This window comes from Elephantulus edwardii, unplaced genomic scaffold (assembly GCF_000299155.1).
Source record: "Elephantulus edwardii isolate Elephantulus edwardi_28Jun2011 unplaced genomic scaffold, EleEdw1.0 scaffold00089, whole genome shotgun sequence".
In the NCBI taxonomy this organism is placed as follows: Eukaryota; Metazoa; Chordata; class Mammalia; order Macroscelidea; family Macroscelididae; genus Elephantulus; species Elephantulus edwardii.
In genome coordinates this window covers 12934795-12954387 of record NW_006399839.1, presented here as the reverse complement: position 1 = coordinate 12954387, position 19593 = coordinate 12934795, and the positions used below count along the sequence as shown (strand labels likewise).

General features: G+C 55.5%; 1 protein-coding gene across 7 annotated transcripts in view; it reads left to right on the top strand.

Moving 5' to 3' along the window:
- AP1B1 (adaptor-related protein complex 1, beta 1 subunit) overlaps nt 1-14367 on the top strand; it is a 39870-nt gene extending 25503 nt beyond the window's left edge. Inside the window, exons 11-22 of one of the 7 annotated variants that reach the window (XM_006890486.1) lie at nt 2026-2124; nt 2509-2768; nt 3635-3836; nt 4660-4680; nt 5125-5268; nt 9673-9818; nt 11280-11409; nt 11636-11720; nt 12412-12498; nt 12596-12750; nt 13360-13368; nt 14251-14355. In XM_006890486.1, coding sequence (XP_006890548.1) covers nt 2026-2124; nt 2509-2768; nt 3635-3836; nt 4660-4680; nt 5125-5268; nt 9673-9818; nt 11280-11409; nt 11636-11720; nt 12412-12498; nt 12596-12750; nt 13360-13368; nt 14251-14325 — 1413 coding nt within the window. In that variant the 3' untranslated portion in view covers nt 14326-14355. Of the gene's footprint in view, nt 1-2025; nt 2125-2508; nt 2769-3634; nt 3851-4659; nt 4681-5004; nt 5040-5124; nt 5269-9672; nt 9819-11279; nt 11410-11635; nt 11721-12411; nt 12499-12595; nt 12751-13359; nt 13369-14250 lie in introns of all 7 variants that reach the window. The other 6 variants (XM_006890487.1, XM_006890488.1, XM_006890490.1 and 3 more) reach the window with 6 other exon arrangements.
- Nucleotides 14368-19593: the final 5226 nt, after the last annotated feature.

Genomic DNA, 19593 nt, shown 5'->3' with positions numbered 1-19593 from the left:
CCTTCTCCCCTCCTCTCCCTCCTCCTTACCCTCCTCTCCCTCTTCCTCTGCTTCCTCCTAGACTACCCGGCCTCTTTAGCAATGGTCAGGTGATGCATCCTCCCAGCCTGCCTCTCACCCCTGTCCTGCCATCCATCCTTGTCTGGATGGTGGAGACAGCGTGTCTATCATGCAGGAGGGTTGCCCTGAGCCCATGCAGACTGTGCATGAAGAGCCATGTGGCTCAGCGCCCCAACAGTCTGTCTGTATGACTCCAGGCAGCCAGCAGGCCCGGGCTGGGGAGAGGGTACATACTGCTCATGTGATGACAGCGGTGCTGGTGGGATGAGGACAGAGATGGCAGCTGATGTATGTTGAGCAAAACACTCAGCACATTTAACATTTGTTACCTTACTGATTTTACCTATAAACCCTGTAAAGGTACTGTTACAGCACCCATTTTATAGATGAAGACACCGAGACTCAGAGAAGTTAAATGACTCATCCAGGGTCACCTGGCTGGGTAAATGGTAGGGCTAGCGTTAAAATGATGTGTCAGCTGACTACCTAGCTCCTTATAAACTGGTAAGGACTATCATTCTCAAAGCTCAAAGGACCCCAGATGTAGGCCACATAGCCCCCTTTAGACAGGAGTAGATGGCTCCTCTAGGGCCGCCTATCAGAGGCTGGGGCCAGGTTCACATTCCCAAAGCACTCAGTTCCAGAAACAGACCGCATGCCCTCTGGCCTTGTGCTCTCAGCCCACTCTGAGAACCAGGCTAAGTAAGCCATTGATTTTGTAAGTGTCTTCCTGTTGGTCCGCCATCAGGAGATGTCCCCAGCATCCCATACCGCCAGTGTCCTGCCCCGCTGCTCCCATCTTCTTGCCACAGAGCCACCTGCCTGTTCCTGCCGCAGCACCGCCCTCCCAGCCCTGTCCAGGTTTGGAGCCTTAGGCTGCCCTCCTCTGGCCCTAGGACTGGCAAAAATGAGACTGTGACAGAGAAAGGATTGAGTCTATGCAGGGAATTCTCATTGCTTAGGTGTGTTTTCAGTCAGCAGGTATTTATGGAGGCCCTCCTGTGTAACAAGACCCTAGATTAAATAGTAACTGGGGTTGTGGCTGTGAGCAAGACACTATTCCTGCCCTCGGAGCTCACTGCCAGAGGAAAGCCCTTGACTAGAAAGCCTGTCCATAGGGAGTTCTAGTGGCTTAGCGGTAAGGAATTGCACTGCCAGCGCAAAGGTATGCGATTCAAATCCACCAGCTGCTCCGTGGGAGAAAAATGGGCAGTCTCCTTCCTCCTATGCAGTTTACAGCCTCTGAAAACCCACTGGAGAGGCAGCTATGGGTCAGTTCAGATTTAACAACCGAAAGTCTCTTCGAGTACCAGAGCCTATTCTCATGCACAAGGTAGCCGAGAGGCTTGAAGGGGCGAGGAGCCGAAGCAGCATACGTAGGCAGGGCTGGGACAGGGTAGGGAGATGGCAGACCTGGCTGAGGGCAGAAAGAATATTCTAACAGAGGCAGCAGGCTTGGTGAGAGGCTGTGCAGGGGTGTTTCCAGCTCCCCACATCCTCTTTGGGACCCCCCCCACTTTTTTGTTGGACAGCATCCTTTTTTTTTTTTTTTGGACAGCATCCTTAAGGATCTTCCCAGCCCCAAGTGTCACTTTTTTTTTGTTTGTTTAGTATTTTGAAATATTTATTTTCAGTTTCAAATTTGTCTTTCTGAATGAAGTGTCACCTTTTTAAACCATAAGCAGCTTGCAGTGCTGGAGAGCCCAGAGCTCTGAGAAGTCCCCTGACGTGTTTCTGAGCTCCCAAGGCTGGGCCGTCTGAGCTCCTTCCCAAGTGAGCAAAGTTTAACTCCACCAACCGTTCCTGCTGACTTAACCAGTGTCCCCTGGAACCCCAACAGGCAGAAGAGCTGTTCTTGTCCGCAGGAACTCTGCAGCCCTCTCCTTGGGCCCGCGTTTGGTGGTCTTCCCTGGCCCTGCATGAAGCCCACTCCTCTCATTTCGTCACCCTCTGTCTCCTCAAAAGGTCCAGCTGCAGCTGCTCACAGCCATTGTGAAACTCTTTCTGAAGAAGCCTACGGAGACCCAGGAGCTGGTGCAGCAGGTCCTAAGCCTGGCCACCCAGGTGGGTGCTCAGCCTCCAGCAGGGGGAGCTTTGGTCCTAAAACCCAAACCTCAGTGTGCTACCCAAGGCTGGCACCTCGAGAGAGCCTGGCTCCAGGAGGTATCAGTTCATAGAGCTCAGAGTCTAGATGTGAAGTCACAGTGGAGCGGGTCAAGTGGCCGAGTTGTGACTGCATTTAAGAGACCGCCTGGAGAGAGGACAGGTGTGCAGAGAAGGGAAGGTGTGGATGAGAACAGACTGGACAGAGTGGCAGCTCAGGGCAGGGACTAGAACGGAGACGGGGCCTGAGTGCGCGAGTCCTCAGGCTTCGCCGCCATCATGCAGCCCCTCAGTCACGCTTGGGTCTCGGGTTGAGTTTCACCGAATTCTGATCACCCCCACCAGGACTCAGATAACCCCGACCTACGGGACCGTGGCTACATCTACTGGCGCTTGCTGTCCACCGATCCAGTGGCGGCCAAGGAGGTGGTACTGGCTGAGAAGCCTCTCATCTCGGAAGAGACGGACCTCATCGAGCCCACACTGCTGGACGAGCTCATCTGCTACATCGGCACGCTGGCCTCCGTCTACCACAAGCCGCCCAGCGCCTTTGTGGAGGGCGGCCGCGGCGTGGTGCACAAGAGCCTGCCTCCCCGCACGGCCTCGTGAGTGGCTGCGCCAGAGCCACCCCCCTGGCTCCTCAGTCCTGGGGTTCCTGGGGTTCCAGCACTTCGGCCCAGTGATGGCCCCAGACAAGGCCCGAGTCAGAGGCACATTTGAGTGTCCGAGAGACCTTTAACTGAGTATCACACATTAGACATTCACTAGGGAGCTCTGGTAGCCTGTGCTGCAATCCCAAAGGCACTCAGTTCTAATCTACCAGCTGCTCCTTGAGAGAAGAGTGGGCATTCTCCTCCCATGTGATTTGTTGTTGATTATTGATTGTCATCGAGTCGAGCATGACTCGTAGCGACCCTATGAACAAAAGGCTTGAAGCCTTTCTGTAACTATCATCACTTAGCAACGTTCATAGAGTTTCCAGAGGCATGTTGTTGAGGAAGTGGATGCCGCTCCTGCTTCCAGTCCCACGTGATTTACTGCCTCTGAAAACCCACTGGAGGGCCAGCTGTGAGTCAGTTCAGACTCGAAGGCACACAGCAACAACTGATGTTTACTGCGACTTCATCTAGTCTTTACCATGGCTCCGGGAGGAATGTTCCCACTCAGCAGACAAGGACAGCAGGCGTAGGAGCTTGAGTGATGGGTCCAGGATCCCACAGCTCCACACAGCAGAGCTGGGACTCAGACTTGATTCTGTTTCATTTTCCCCACCTTTCCCGGAAGCCGCCTGCAGGTGGTGGCGTGGCCTGGTCTGCTTGCGGACAGGAATGCCTGAAAGTGGATCAGATGTGGCAGATGGGCGTGGGGAGGGGAGGGGTCCTGGACACAGCCCCCACTTGGGACAATGGAGGTACCTGTCCTGGTTGGAGGCTCCCTCCTGACGGGCCCCTCCCTCCTGTATCCCCAGCAGGAGCGAGAGCACAGAGAGCCCCGAGGCCGTCCCCACTGGAGCCCCCTCTGCTGAGCAGCCTGATGTCATTCCTCCTCAGGGAGATCTGCTTGGAGACCTTCTCAACCTGGACCTGGGCCCCCCAGTCAGCGGCCCACCCCTTGCCGCCCCCTCTGTGCAGATGGGAGCGGTGGATCTTCTGGGTGGGGGCCTCGACAGCCTGGTATGTCCAGAGGGGTCCCTTCTCTGGGTGCTAATGATGGTCCTCCGTGGAGCCCTCACTACGTGCTGTCTGTAGCAGACACCAGCCAAGTCCCTCAGGCGCCCTGAGGCCAGGCCCTGCCATCTACCTGTGACAGTGACTGCGTGAACCCAACCTAGAGATGAGAAAACCAAGGCTTAGGTCAGGCGCCCTTGCCTCTGTCACAGTACAGCTGGGTAATGGCACCGACAGGACTCAGATGCCTGTCCGACTGCTGAGTACCAAGAGCTGGGCCAGTGTGCAGTCAGCCCTCCTCTGGCCCCCTCCCAGCCAGTCCCAGCCTTGACAAGCCAGGCCTGTGAGCCCTCACCTTCACCTCTGCACCAGGCTGATTTGGGCTTATCTCAAGAGGGGCCACAAGAGGTCAAGGACAGAAGATCCTGCCTTCCTCTCTTTTTAGCAGAAGTGGAGGACCTTGTCCCAGTGTCTCCCCTGAATTTTATTGGGTAGCTCATAACACCAGGTAGAAGGGGCTGAGCCCCTGTCTCTCAGCCTTGCCTGACTCAGGTCTCCAGGGCTGCAGCCTGGGGAGCAGTCTAATGATAGATGCTGCTAGGTTAAGGACATGCTGGATTGGGGTACCACTGCGGGGAGTGCCCTTCACAGGGACAGCGTCTGGGCCTCTCTCAGACTCCAGCACAGCCTCTTCCCGAGTTCGTCTCGCACAGAGCAGCGCTGACTAATCTTTTTCCTCTTTCCTTTCTCTCGTCTCTCTGATCTGCCCTGGCTTTCCTCTCTGCATGTGGCTTCCTGTTCTCTTCACCCTGCCTGCTTCTGCTTGGAGATGGGGGATGAGTCGGAAGGGGTACGGTTCAACCCTTTTGTGTCACCACGCCTCGTCCCTGCTTCTCATGGGAATGCTGACCCAGCCTGGAAGGGACAGGAAGTGGCCAAGGAGCCCCCCTACCTGCTGAGCCCAGCCCCTGTGTCCTCAGTCAGCCCCCACCCACCCATGACTATCCTCATGCCGACCCCTCGGTCTCCACAGTCCCTTTGACTCCCTAAGGCTGAGCTCGCACCCACTTAGCCTGGGCCTCGAGTCCCCTTCAGTCCCTAAGATGAGTGTCCCCTCACCCTAAGCGGGCTCAACATCTCTTCTCACCTACCTCGTTTTCTGTCTGTGACTTAGAGGTGAGGTGGGTGGCAGCCCTGCAATCCCTTCTGGCCCTTAACTCCCTGCTTCCAAAGGGTCAGGGGCTCCACCCCGAGCCCTGATGCCCTGCGTCTGACCCATTCCCTTCCTTTCCAGATCGGAGGCACCAATTTCACAGCCCCACCAGCAGCAGCTGTACCAGCCAACCTTGGGGCGCCCATTGGCGGTGGCCTGAGTGACCTCTTTGACCTGACCAGTGGCGTGGGCACCCTGTCAGGATCATATGTAGCCCCCAAAGCAGTAAGTAACACACGTACCCTCATGGCAGGAGCAGAGAAAAGCACAGACACTGACTTATTTCCTTAAGAGACCCCAGCGCTGGCTAGTGGGGGTGGGAGACAGAGGCTGTTGTGAGGTCACTAACAGTGGGGGCCTAAGTCAAGATTCCTGGAGTTCAGATTTTGTGGAACAAGTTAGAATTAGCCAAGCAAGTGGAGAGAGGGTTCCAGACAGGGAACAGCCTGTGGAAAGAAGGCTTCGTGGTGTGAGAAAGCTGGTATCTTTTAGGGAACTGGCAGGACCCTTTGTGATTAGAGCAGCAGTTCTCAGTGCTGCCTGACCCAGGGCCCCTCATTCATCATAAACACTTCATGCTGCCCCTTTCCAAGCCTTGCATGGCATTTCCAGCCTGTGTAAGTATCAATAAGCTGCTGTAACAGTGTGAAGTAGACAGAAAAGGCAGGCGGTGTAGTTTTCTCTGTTCCCGTGCCAGAAACGTTTGGACTTGCCTGCTCTTGAGGCCAGGAGGAGAGTGTCGCCTGTGTGCAGCAGTGCATTGTCACCGTGATGGTGGCAGCTACACTTGACGTCTGTAGCTTGAGCGCTGCAAGTGGTGTTGCCAGCAGTATCATTAGCGTCGGAGACGGTCCTCAGCTCTCAGGGAAGTTCTGCACAAAATGAAGAAACAGCCTCACGTTGGTTTTCATGCTCATTGGCCCCGTTGGTGTCAGAGCACCTTGGCTGGAAGAAAACAGATGAGAGTTGCGGGACAGTGGTTCATGGCGAGGCCACATGTCCTTCCCATGGCAGAATGTCCTGACCCCAGGTCACTGAATGTTGTGACACACATAGTGATGACCCACAAATGCTCACTGTGCCCCCGCCCCCCGAGATCATGGACTAGGAATCCGAGAAGGTGGCGGCTGGCGGGGTGAGCAGGGCCAGGTTAGGAGTGGCTGGCGCATCGGAAGCCACCGGAAAGTTTTGAGCAGAGTGACAAGGCGCTTTAGAAAGGCCACAGTGGCTGCAGCACGGAGCAGGGACTAGAGGACATAGGAATGTGAGAGCCAGGAACCTGGGCAGGAGACAGGAATCAGATGAGGAGTAGTCACGGCCTGGGCAAATGGGGCGTCTTCGGGATGGAGACACAATGACTTGAGAGCTTCTGTGGATCCTGGTGCTGCAAGGTGTGGGAGCTGGTGGGGAGGAAGCAGCAGCATTCTGGCTGGAGCAAGGGGTGAGAGGAGGTAACATTTGCTGAGTTGGGGACAGGAGAAGGAGCAGAGAGAGCTGAGTTTGAGGTCAGGAGCAGGGAGGGCACGGTGTAGCCGGGTCCTCAGCATCAGGGTTGCTGCAGAGGGCGGCCACCCGGCTGACTTACGGCTGTATCTGCCACTTCATCCACAGCAGAGCCTCCCTGTTCTGAGGTCCCCTCCCTGGAGCAGGGAACAGCTGGACTAGGAGTGCAGCGGTCTCTTGATGGCTATCTTTCCCTGAGCTAGCCTCACCCTGAGTGTGTCATCCACCTTGGCAGCAGTGATGACAGTCTCCCTGAACAGGGCTTGGGGCCTCAGGGACACTGATTTCACAGCAGACACTGTGCTCGCAGCCGTGAGCACAACGCATCCCTCACCCACCGAGCCCTCCAGCAGACTTGAGCTGCTGTCCTTCTCTGTGGTTGACAAGTCCCAGTGTTGCTTGAGGTCATAGCTAGTTAATGACAGATTCTGAAAATACACACAGGGTAGAAGCCCCAGACACACTCAGTCAAGCCTCAGAGCTCCTGAGAAGCTCTCGTGTGCCTGCCTCTGGATTGTGGGGTATCTGGAGTGTTGATATGCAGTGTGCTAGAGAAAAGGTCCCCTTGGCTAACTGTCTGCCTAATACAGGAGGCTGGGCCATATGCCGTAAACGCGCAGTCGAGTAGGCATCGGGTCAGACCAGTATCAGAAGGTCAGCACACACCCAGGAGGGCTTGATGACAGCCCATGTAGTCACTGTCGTGCTATCAGCAATCCAAAACCTGATGCCTGCCCTCGAGGAGCTTGCCCTCAACTTGTATAGACTTCTTATTAGACCTCATCGCTACTTTGTCAAGGTGGAGGCCTCAGTGGGTATGTCAACTGATGGAAATGATAGTTGGAAGGAACCACCTGGTGGGCTTCCTGGAGGAACACGTGCAGGACTTAGTCCACTGCCTCAGCTGTCCATGTGCTAGCTCTCCCCGACAGTCACACATGCTCCTTCAAGACCAGAAGCAGTAGATCTGGGATCTCATTGTTCTTAACAGCAGTGACTCTACCTAAAATTAATTGTTCGATGTGCCTGCCTTCCCCTACCCCACCACTCCGTCCTGTGGATCCAAGTAAAAAACAAAACAAAACACACCAGCAGCATAGCTGTCAAGAAATCCAAAGACATATTCTCATTGCAATGCATTACTTTGATGATAGATTGTGTGACGGCAGAGCTGCTGTTAAGGATGTCTTTAAAGTGCTAAAGAGCAAGGATGTCCATTTAAAGACTAAGGTGTACTTGCCCCCAAGCCATGATATTTTCAGTTGCTTCATTTGCATGTGAAAGTCAGACAGTGAATAAAGAAGATCGGAGAGAAATTGATGCCTTTGAGCTGTGTTGTTGGAGCAGAGTACTGAGTATCCTTCAGTACCCCACGGGCTGCCAAAAGAACAAACAAATCTGTCTGCGAAGAATTGCAGCCAGCAGGCTCCTTGGAGGCAGGGACGTTGAGGCTCCATCTCACATACTTCTGGGCGTGTTATTAGGAGGGGTCAGTCCTCAGAGAAGGACATCATGCTTGGAAAGATCAGAAGAGAGGAAGACCCTCAAAGAGATGGATTGACAGTATGATCACAAACAGGCTTCCGCGCTGTAAGATTGTGAAGATTGGGCAGGCTCGGGCGAGGTTTTACAAATCTGTTTTACAAATCGGATGGTATGCATACAAATCAGTGTGAGACAGAATCAACTTGACAGCCCCTCACAGGATGACAGCCGCCACCGTCCTGTGAGAGTCAGTAATGCTCTTTGAGCCACCGCAGCCCTGCCTGATTTCTCAGCACCTCAGGCTGGTGACAGCGTCTGTTCAGTTCAAGCAGCGAATACTGAGCGTGAGTTCTGAACCGGGGCTGGTCCCAGACACCATGTAGCTACAGCAGCCAAGGTAGAGACACGCTCCCGGCCCTGAGCAAACGTCTGTGGTGCAAGGTCTCCTGCCCAGATGCTGAGAGGGAAGGGAGGGAGGGAAGCAGGATCCACCCAGCGACTCTGCCTTCATGAGTCACGACTGAGAATACAACCCTGTCCCGGGGATACAAGGGAAGCTTGGGAGCGCACCGAGGAGGGTGAGGGAGGAACACGTGCGAGTTCCACGGGCGTAGTGGGCAGGCGGGCGACAAGCTGCTGGGCTCATGGTTGGTGGGGGCCACTGAGGGCCTTGGAGGAGCACTGGGCTCCAGTCTGCATCTTTAAAGAATTTTGCCACTACGGAAAGGACGAGAGAGGGCTGGGGTCCTGGGCTCACTGGGGAGCTCTGCTGGGTTCAGCTGTGTGGGTCAGAAGCAGCTCCAAGGCGAGGTGTGTGTGGGCTGTGGAGCCAACAGGACGGGGGGCGGGGTGGTGCTGCATAACTGTTCAGGGGAGTGGGGTGGGGTGAGGATTGGGGCCCAGACGGCTCTGAGGGGCTTGGAGTGGCTTCCCCTGCAGTGTGCGGCATGCACTTAGAGGTGCATGGAGCTGAGCCTTTTCACCTCGGGACCTGTGAGGGAGGCATCCTGGAGAGAGAAGGTCCAGGCAGGGTCGTGGGGCGGGTGGTACACAGACAGTGCTCTTCACGGCGGGCTCTGAGCCAGGCTGTGGGAAGCAGGAGCAGAGCCCTCCCTCATTGATCTCGCTGGGCAGCTGCCATCGCTCTGTCACTGCGGTGTGAATGTGGGCCTGGAGCCTCAGGTAGGCTCCCCGGAGGAGGTGGTCCTAGAGCTGAAACTCAGATGACGAGGGCAGTCAGGCAGCAAAGGCCTTGCCTGGTGAGGGTAACTTTTAAGTACTGTCCTTGGGCCACCTTTGGCAAGGACAGACGACTGTCATAACCAGGGAGGCTCAGGCTCTGGCCAGGGGCCCAGGATGCTGTTGGACATTTGGCTCTGTCCTTGGCCTGTTAAGAGCGGACGGGGACATGCTGTCTGGGTGCTGTCCTCAGCCCTGTTTGAAGATTTGACTGAGAACCGCCGTATATCCAGTGCCCTCTTGAGCTGCTGAGATCCTCGGCGCCCCACCCCAGTGTCTCTGGTGGACAGTGTCCTGTGTCTTTCCACCGTCTTGTGTAGAGGCAGGGGCGGTGGTCCGGGAGGCCCTCACGTGAACTGAGGAAGAGACAAACGACCACTCCTTCTCGCCTCTTCCCTGTAGGTCTGGCTCCCAGCCATGAAGGCCAAGGGGCTGGAGATCTCAGGCACCTTCACCCGCCAGGTGGGCTCCATCTCCATGGACCTCCAGCTGACCAACAAGGCCCTTCAGGTCATGACTGACTTCGCCATCCAGTTCAACCGCAACAGGTGAGCTCTGGGCTGCCCCTGCGGCGTGGCCAGAGCAGGCCTGACCGTGCAGGCAAATGACAGGGCTATTGCTCACCACTGCCCACAGGCCAAGACTGCACAGCAGTGGCATTTTGTCAGCACTTTTTCTCGCTCTTTCCTTTGCTCGGTAATGGTGGGATTGCTTCTTCTAGTGCAGGGTTTTACTAACAGATCACCCAGCCTGGCTGTTGCTCAGCAATCACTTCAGCTCTCAGGGGACAGCCCACCTCGTGCTGACAGGAGCGTGGGCCACCTCCCTTCCCCACGCCCAGGCCACTCATCTCTCATGTTAGAGCCTTCCCTGTCGAATGAGTGTTTCCAGGCTAGCGGACTTCCCCTGCCTCCAAGACAGTCAGACAAGGCCTCCCACCCAGTCTCCGGCATGGTGTCAGTGGGCAGGCCACCTGGCTGGGCCGAGGCTCAAGGCCGCAGCTCCTCGGGGGACCCCAGCAGCCTCTCTTGATGATTCTTCTTCCTGAGCAGCTCTGGTGATGAGCAAACTGAGCCTCTAAGAAGTTGACTGAAGGGGCTGCTCCCCCCACAGACAGTCCGTGGGCTCCCACCTTGGCTCCTGGGGGAGTGCGGGGGGATAGCTCTAGCTGCCCCCCTTGGATGAGTTGGAGGCCACAGGAGCACCTGGGCTCCTAGAGACAGTTGCCATGGTTACAGCTGGTAGCAAAACTTACTGTATGTTGACACTTCTTTGTGCCAGACCTGTCACCCAGGGCTTTCCATAGTCTTGCCTGAGCCATTTAATACCTCCTCTTTTTGGAATTTGGGACTCCTGCGCTCAAAGAGGAGAGGTCCATTGCAGTGATGGGCCCCCAAGGAGGCCTAGAGCTCTGGGTCTCAGCAATGCCACTCGTCCCATGTACCCAACACATGCCTGTCCTTCCCTGGGTCTCCATGTCATCTGGAAGGTGGGTGGCATGTGTTTTTATGAGGACAGGAGTTGGGTAATCATCAGAGGCCCGGCCTGCACACACAGCAAGTACTCTGGCCATGGTCCCGGTCAATCCTAGTGTGAGACATCTTCCAAGAACCTGCTTCTGGGCCACTCACACTTTTGGGGATCCCCTTGATTTGACCCACGTACTTCTCAGCAAAACTGGCCCCTTCTCATACCTCACTTGAGGTGGTCAGAGGCCTCCTGGGACCCACTGGCTGACAGCAGAGACGTGGGCCTCACGAGAAATTTCCCCTCTGAAACAGCTCACGGTCCAGGCACATAGCGCTAGACCAGCATGCCAGTGGCAGGCCTCGTGCAGTGCAGGGCTTGGGCATGGCCGTGTGGAGAGGAGGGATCTGGAGCTTGTCCTGCCCTGGGGTACAGAGTTAGGAGAGGCAAGCCTGCTGGAGAGGCTCCCAGGAGCCCGAGGTGCCAGCTCACCCATTTCAGCACCGCTCCCCTGCCATCCCCATGGGGGCTTCTCTCCCCAGCTTTGGCCTGGCCCCCGCCGCCCCCCTTCAGGTCCACGCACCGCTCAGCCCCAACCAGACCGTGGAGATCTCCCTGCCCCTCAACACGGTGGGCTCAGTCATGAAGATGGAGCCGCTCAACAATCTGCAGGTGCGCTGCATGCCACCGGGCACCCAGTCCTGTCTGTCCACTGCCAGTCTCGGGGGCAAGGGGGGCGAAGTGTGTGGTCCCCGTGCTGGCCAAGGCCTTTGTCCCAGAGAAGCAGGAGGTGTAACGAGGGAAGGGTGGGTGAGGGAAACTTTCATGAAGAGGTGTCAGCAGGGGAACCAGGGTTCCCAACCGTGGGGCATGACGGGAACACCCTTGTTACCCTCAGGTAGCCGTGAAGAACAATATTGACGTCTTCTACTTCAGCACCTTGTATCCACTGCACATTCTCTTTGTAGAAGATGGAAAGATGGGTGAGTTGTAAAGGGTGCTGAGGTTCAAGGTGGTGACACCCCAAGCGACAGATCGTCATGGCCCAGGTGTCTTGTGAGATGTCTAAGGGCCTCATCTCTGGCCCCGCAAGTGGCCAGTGGCAACAGGCATCATATCCCTAGTGTTCCTGGACCTCCTATGTTCTCCTGTCCCTCCCTTCAGCCTCACTGGCAGCCTCTGGACATTGTCCCTCGGGGCTCTCTGTCCACAGGAGCCCAAGTCTTACCACACACCCATCTTCTCATGGAGGGTCCTAACTGGCGCCCCTGACCATCCCCATGGGCCCTGTCCAGCCCTGTGTGGGATGCTCGGTCCTTGACACCTCAGTCCCCATGGGCCCTAGGCCACAGGCGGTGTGGGTCTTGTTTCACAAAGTCGTCAGACGAGAGGTGGGTGGCAGGCCAGGGTTAGCATGAGTTCCCTCCCTCTCAGCCACAGAGGCTCAAGAGGCCTGAGCTGCACCCCCAGGCGCCTTCCAGCCCCGTGGGAGGGGAAGGGGCGAGCTAGCACTGTATAGGTTCCTGGAGTTCACACGGAAGATGGAGCAAAGGGCAAGAGGCAGGAAGCCGTGTGGGGAGATCGTGCTGCGCAGAAAGCTGGTGAGGCCTGCATCCTGCTGAACAGGACACAGGGCCCCGGCACCCCCTCAACCCCACCCCGCTCACCCTCCAGACCGACAGATGTTCCTGGCCACCTGGAAGGACATTCCCAATGAGAACGAAACCCAGTACCAGATCCGAGACTGTCCCCTCAGTGCAGGTGAGGCGCGCAGGCCTTCACCTCACCCTGGTGCACATGCCCTCCTGGAACACGGGCCCCGTCTGATGGCGGGGCCTCCCCTGTCTGACCCCCACAGAGGCTGTGAGCAGCAGACTGCAGAGCAGCAACATCTTCACCGTCGCCAAGAGGAACGTGGAGGGTCAGGACATGCTTTACCAGTCCCTGAAGCTGACCAACGGCATCTGGGTGCTGGCCGAGCTGCGCATCCAGCCAGGCAGCCCCAACCTCATGGTGAGACCCCACCATCCTGACCGGGACGGCCCCTCCCGCTGCTGGGTTAGGGGTGGGCTCTGTGGGGACACTCTACCCCAACGAGGCTGACGACATGGTGCCAAGTGTCCTACAAGCCTGACAGGAATGGGAACCAGCCTCCTGTCCCCAGACAAGAACTTAGAAAACTCCCACCTCGGCCCCACCAAGTACCGAGACATGACACGCCATTTGGGGCCTCAGAAATTGCCCTAGAAGATTCTGTAGAAGTGGGTCTCGTGGGGCGATACAGCCAGCCTGAGGCCCCCAGGCAGTGTCCTTGCCGGTTTGTCCCTGGCTGCCTGCTGTGGGCCTTCAAGTCGGAGCCCGTAGGGAGGTGGTATCCCTGGAGTGTGTGGTTGGGGGTGGTCCATGCTGCCCTTCCAGGCCTCCGAGACCCCTCTGTATCTGGGTGCCCATGCCACTAGTATCCTCTGGCAGGCCCTTCCCTGCAGACCCTCCTCCCCAGCCCGCTGCAGCATTGGCACCCCGGTGGGTTGGGCTGTGGCCGGTGCCTTCGGTGGTGGTAATGCCCGTCTCCCTGTTTGGTTGCTGCATGCCCGCCCTCCCCGCTGGGCACCCACGGCACAGGACTTGGAGGTTAGCAGACGGCTTTTCTCTCCTCCCCGCCTTCCCGGCCATACTGCACGCACCCATCTCACGGCTTGGCTCCGGGGCACCCCCAGCCCTCCTGGCCTCATCCTGCTGCCCCTCCTGCCAACCAACATGCGTGCAGGCTGCTGACCGGGGTGGGAGCAGGCCACCCCCTCTCCTGCGATCCCAGATGGTTTCCCACCAGTGGCCCTGATGAGAGAGCCTGGTACACCAACTAACCAGGCCAGAAGGGACCCTCAGATGGCCTCCACGGCTCACTTTTGGAGCCCCGCCTGTCCCCTTCCCCCACTCCCTAATTGCTTCCTTCAGCACCAGTGAGTCTGAGTGGTGGGGTGGGCGGCACTTCACCGCACTGCTGTAGTCTCCAAGCTCAACCTCATTTAGAGCTGAGGCCGGAGCTTCCCACACAGGAAACCAGGGAACAACCACCAGCCCCCCAGTGTCACCGCCCCCTCCGGCCACCCCCAGCCCCCATTCCTCCTCAGGGTTTCCCTTCATGCTGGGCCCAAGGTCCCAGAGCTCCAGGGCCGTGGTGGGCCCTGTAGGGACGGGTGGGGAGCTGGTACAGCAGCCTGCCTCGTGAGTCACGCTTCTCGCCAGCAGAGCTCTGGTGGCTGAGCTGACAGCAGGTGTGTGGGCTGCAAGTATATTCGGTCCCTGCCCGGCCGCTGCAGCGGGCACCCTCTGCCTTGGCACACATCTGCTCCAGCCAGAGCTGCGTGCCACCCGGCACCGTGCACACGCACCGCCATCCACCACCCGCTGCCACCCCCACCAACCCTGCATGGTCCTCCCTGCCTGCTTCTTGATTGTTCCCAGCCAGAGACCACCCCCAAGATGACCTCCACTCAACCCCCCACTCCACAGCTATCCCTGAAGTGTCGTGCACCAGAGGTGTCCCAGCACGTGTACCAGGCCTACGAGACCATCCTTAAGAACTGAGGCCCACCCAGCTCCCGCTGCTGCCCGGCCAGCCCACACATCCTCCCGGAGTGAACCTCCACGCGCTTCCACGCTCTGTGACACCCCCCCTTAAGTTGCTGCTGACGTTTAGGGTCAGGTGAGGAGGGGGGGGACCAAAGGAACAGAGCCCACGTTGCAGCAGAGACTGGCCGGGGGACTCCAGGATTCTTCTCTTCCCTCCCTTGTGCGTGGGTGGCAGGCGTGGGGTTCTCTCCTCAGACTCCAGCTGCAGGAGCCCCTCTGCCCCTAAGTCCCTCTTGGATGGGGTTATCGGCCCTCCCACTGCCGCCTGCATGGGCCGGGCCCTGCCAGCCTGTCATAGGGGTTGCTGCTTGGAGGTTCCTCTGGGGTGCAGAGAGCTGCTGTCAGATCCCAGCCTCCAGGGTGGAGTCCAGACAGCTGGTGCCGTGTGATTCCGTCCATCAGCATGGCCCTGAGGGCCTGGCCAGCATGGCCAAGACCCCAAAGCCACACCCCAAGCGACCGCCCCAAGGACAGGCCCCGCCTGCCAGGCACTCTCGCTTCCCACAGCACGTGAGGGTTCCTGGAGCCAGGCAGAGGGACTGTGCAGAGGTGTGCTCCCCCTGTGGGGTTTGTTTTGGGCTTTCTCTTCAGTGTCTGCTCCCCACTCTCTGGCCTCCCAGTTTCAGTTGTGTCTCAGAGCATTAGGTTTTCCTGTTACCGCTGTTTAATAATAAAAGAAAGATTCTGCTTTTGGCAATCATGGGCACTTTTTCCCACCTCCAGTGTAAGCAGTAAGAAATAGCTTCTTGGGAGTCAGATTCTGACCCCTGGACTCACCAAACATGCAAAGAGAGAGCTGTGTCTTGGAGAGGGTGCAGCCAGAGTGCTCCTTGGAGGCAACGATGATAATGCTTTGTCTCACACACTTGGTGCATGTTGCTAGGAGAGGCTATTCCTTGGAGAGGCACATCGTGCTTGGAAAGGTAGAAGTATGGTGAAGGAGAGGAAGACCCTAAATAAATAGATGGACACAGTGACTGCGGCAATGGGCTCTAGCATGTCACATTGTGAGAATGGCACATGATAGGACAGAGTTCAGATCTGCTGTTCATAGGCTTGCTGTGAGTCATTCTCAACTAGAAGGCCCCTAACAACAACAAAATATATTGTATGTATCTTCTTATTTTTAAAAAGAGAAAGTGAATTAAAACCATGACAACAAGCATGCCAGACCAGTGTGTCAGGTCCTGAGGGCCCCAGTCCTCCAGTGTTGTAAAAAGAGAAGGCTGGCCACTGATCCTGGCTCCTCCCGCCAAAGCTAACACCACAGTCTTTTGGGATGTCCCCAGGGGGACCAAGGTCTGCAGTCTGGTCCCTCAGCTCCCTGCCCTCTGAAGCCTCAGCACCTGGGACTGGCTTCCATTGGGGCAGTTAAGAAAAGACAGAAGGGACAGTAGGCAGGCTGGGCCAGACCTGGTGCTGACCAGGTTCCCAAGAGAGTACAACCAGGCCCGGGATAAGGCCATGTGGAGACCTGCCCCTGACTTCTCAATACCCTCTTCCACCTGGAGCAAGCTCTGGCCCAAGAGTTAAGTAAGGTCTAAAGAAGGAGCTCCTGGGAGCTCTGGTGGCCTAGTGGCAAGAACCTGCACTGCAATCCCAGAGGTACGCGGTTCGAATCCACCAGATGCTGTGCTGGAAAAGGAGGGGCAATCTCCTCCTGTACCAGTCAGATCCGATTTGACAGTACACACACACACACACACACAAAATAATAAAATTTAAAAAAGAGGAGCTCCCCTAGGAACCCCACCCCTGTGGCCCCAGGTCCCTTTTGCCCCCAGCCACACTCTCATGTCCTTCAACACAGGGCATCCTGCACCTCGACAGACACTGCTACCCTCCCATGGAAGCTAGGCAATGGAAAGGTGACCCGCTAATGTCACCATGTTGCCAGGGGACCACCAAATTGAAACACACATCTTCACCTCACCTCAAAGTCTGGGCTGCACACAGCTGGGGTCACCACCCTGCATGGAGCTGGGGGGCTTGACTCAAGAGCCCTGGCTGGGGCACTCCCCAACCCTGCCCTGCCCCTGACCCCTTTGAGTGCATTGCCTAGGGAACGCCTGGCAGGGTCCATCACCAGAGGGTCACAGAACCACCAGCAGGATGGGTGTTCCCATCCCACCCCTGCTGTTCCCATCCCACCAAGGGCAGAAGTGACATGTAGGATAGCTCCCCGACTGGGGTGATTATGGTAAACTGACGCTGGGAGAAGTGGGCTCTTCTTCCTGGGACCCAGTATACAGTGCAGGGAGAAACTGAGGCAGAGGGCTTTCCCATCCTAGAGCCCTGTCACACCAGTAGGACACTCAGAGGATGCCACGGAGGGGCCCTTGCTGCTTCAGAAGTGCTTCCGGATGGGCCTGCTGTCAACCTCTCCCCTCTGGATACCTTCACAACCCTCCCTCTGTCTCTGAGGGAGGGTCCCCCAGTGCCCTCTCCTCCCACGCTCCCTGAAGTCATCCAATGTGTAGAAGTCTCCCTCTCACCTCTGGGGCCTTGTTAAAGTGTCAAGTCTGATAGAGTAGATCTGGGGTGGAAATGCAGATTGCTGGGGCAAGAGTGGCAAGACTTAATTATATAATTAAGACAAGCTTGGAAGGAGGATTGGCATCCACTTCCCAAACCACATGCCTCTGGAGATTCTATGAGCTTTGAGAAACGACAATAGTTATAGAAAGGCTTCAGTTCGTGCCTTTGTTCATAGGGTCGCTATGAGTCGTGCTTGGCTCAATGGCAGTCAATAACGTGTGTGTGTGTGTGTGTGTCTCCATAACAAAACATTTGCCATTTCAACGTTTTTCACACAGACAGTTCCGTGACCCTAATTAGCTCTATGAGGAATACGTTAGTCTAGTCGCAAGGGAATTGCCCAGTCTCACCAATCAGTTGAGCAGATTCAGTGGCAGGTGTTGGGAATCTCACCTCCAGCAGAGAATGCAGAGCATGCGATAGAAATTGTTAAGCTAAGGGGAGCTCTCGTGGCCACTGCACTGCAATCCCAGAGGCACATGGTTTGAATCCACCAGATGCTCTGCTGGGGAAGGAGGGACAGTCTCCTCCTGTACCAGTCAGATCTGATTTGACGGTACACTCACAGAAAAATAATAAAATTTTTTAAAAAAAGAAATTGTTAAGCTAGAAATTGAGGGAGTGGAGGATTGGGGGCGGGGGAGATAAAAAGATATAAAAAAATAGGCTGGGGGTAGCATAGAGCTGGACAATGACTAAGGCTGACAGAAGAATCATCGTTTGTGAGCTGTGCTGGGGAAGAGGACAGACAAAAGGACAAACAGGTATGTCCTGAGAGCAGTGACGTGCTCCTTGGAGGCAAGGATGGAAAGCTTTGTCTCACATAGTTTGGCCACGTTGCTGGGAAAGGCTGTTCCTTGGAAAGGGACGTCTGCTTGGAAGGGTGGAAGGTCGGCAAAAATGGGCTCAGGTGGGTCAGAGATGAGGCTGGCACAGGTTAGGATGGGTCAGAACGGTTCTTCCTAAAATCACTTCGGAGTCGTTCTTGACTCTGGCATCTGGCATTTAACAACGACAACAAATTATCTACTTTTTCAAATTTTTTCCCTCACCTTTAACAAACTCAGTCCAATTAAAACAGTAACTCCCCATTTCTGCCTCCTTCCCTTCCCTGTTACAGTAGCGTGGACCTTGTGATTGTTTAGTGATCTCTGGTGCACAATTTCCCTTGGTTTTCACCACATCACCCACATTCTTACTGAATATTCTGTCCTGCCAGACACTGTGTATTTGAAACGGGGCTTTGCATCTATAGGAGTTGAAAGAGAAACAGGTGCCAGCAGACCCAAGAGTAGAATCTTAAGTGAGACCATGTGAAAGTGTTCACTACAGATTAGTACATAAACCCAGGCTTACTTGCTTATTGGTTAATCCAGCATTGCCTCGTTACCAGTAATAGGCTTTGATTGCTATACATTTGCGCGTGCCCTAAATATTCCACATGGAGCCTAGTCCTTAGGGAACTGCACTACTGATCTGAAGGCAGCGTCTCCCTGGTGCCTCCACCAGATGTTCTGCAGCAGAAAGATGGGCAATCTCCTCCCGTGCAACCTACAGCCTCTTGGCTTAGTGGTAAGGAGCTGAGCTGTGTACACAAAGACACGAGGTTGGAATCCACCAGCTGCTCCACGGGAGAAGGATGGGCAGTCTCCACACGTGTGATTTGCTCTCTGAATGCCCACTGGAGGGTCAGCTATGAGTCAGTTCTGACTTGATGGTACTCAGTAACAGGGCCAGCTATGGTTCTGACTTGATGGCAGTGAGAGTTTGAGAGATGAGACCATACAATAATAAATACAATAAAAGTGGAACCACATTTGTGTTCTATGTCCAGTTTCTTTCATTTCGGATAACTTTTTCAAGGTTCATCTGTGGCATACGTGTATCCTGCTTTTATTTCTCTTTATGACTGAATAATACTTCTGGCGGTGGATATCACCTTTGGTCTGTCCACTCATCTGTTGATAGGCATTTAGGTTGTTTCCACCTGGGTCTGGTGTGTGGACGTTGATGTTAGATATCTCTGAGTTGACTATAAGAACACTGTATTGCCAAAGGGGCCCTTTAGAGTAGTGAGAGATCTTCACCCTGAAACCTACAGCGTCCCTTTTCAACAGGAAGTAGCTAAGAGAATATGCCATCCCCTTTTCCTTATGAATCAGGGTCAAGTCTCTCTCAGGGAGGAGTGATAGGGAATGGCAAAGGACACACTGACAAAGGAGATTAATCAGAACTGGCTTTGACAAGCACTGTGGCAATTGGACAATTAAAACAGACTTTCAAGGGGGGGAAAAAGAAGAACGAACTGGGGAGGAGGATAGACAAAATAGTGCAACAATGAATAAATGAAAATCCCAAATCCTTGTAAATATTCATTAAAATTAAAATTTAATAAAAAAAAGAACACTGTGAGCAACAGATCTGAACTTTGCCCTGTCCTGCGCCACTGTCGTCCTCTCAGATATGCTCAAGACCATTGTGCTAACTACTCTGTCAGTCCTTCTCATGGAGGGGTGGTTTCTCTTTCTCTGACCATCTACCTTTTCCAACATGGTGACCTCTCCAAGGACAGGTTCCTCCTGAAAATATACCCAAAGCAAGTGAGACAAAGCTTCACCATCCTTGCCTCTCCGGAGCTCTCAGATTGCACTATGTTAGTGTACAAGTAGCTGAGTCCCTGTTTTC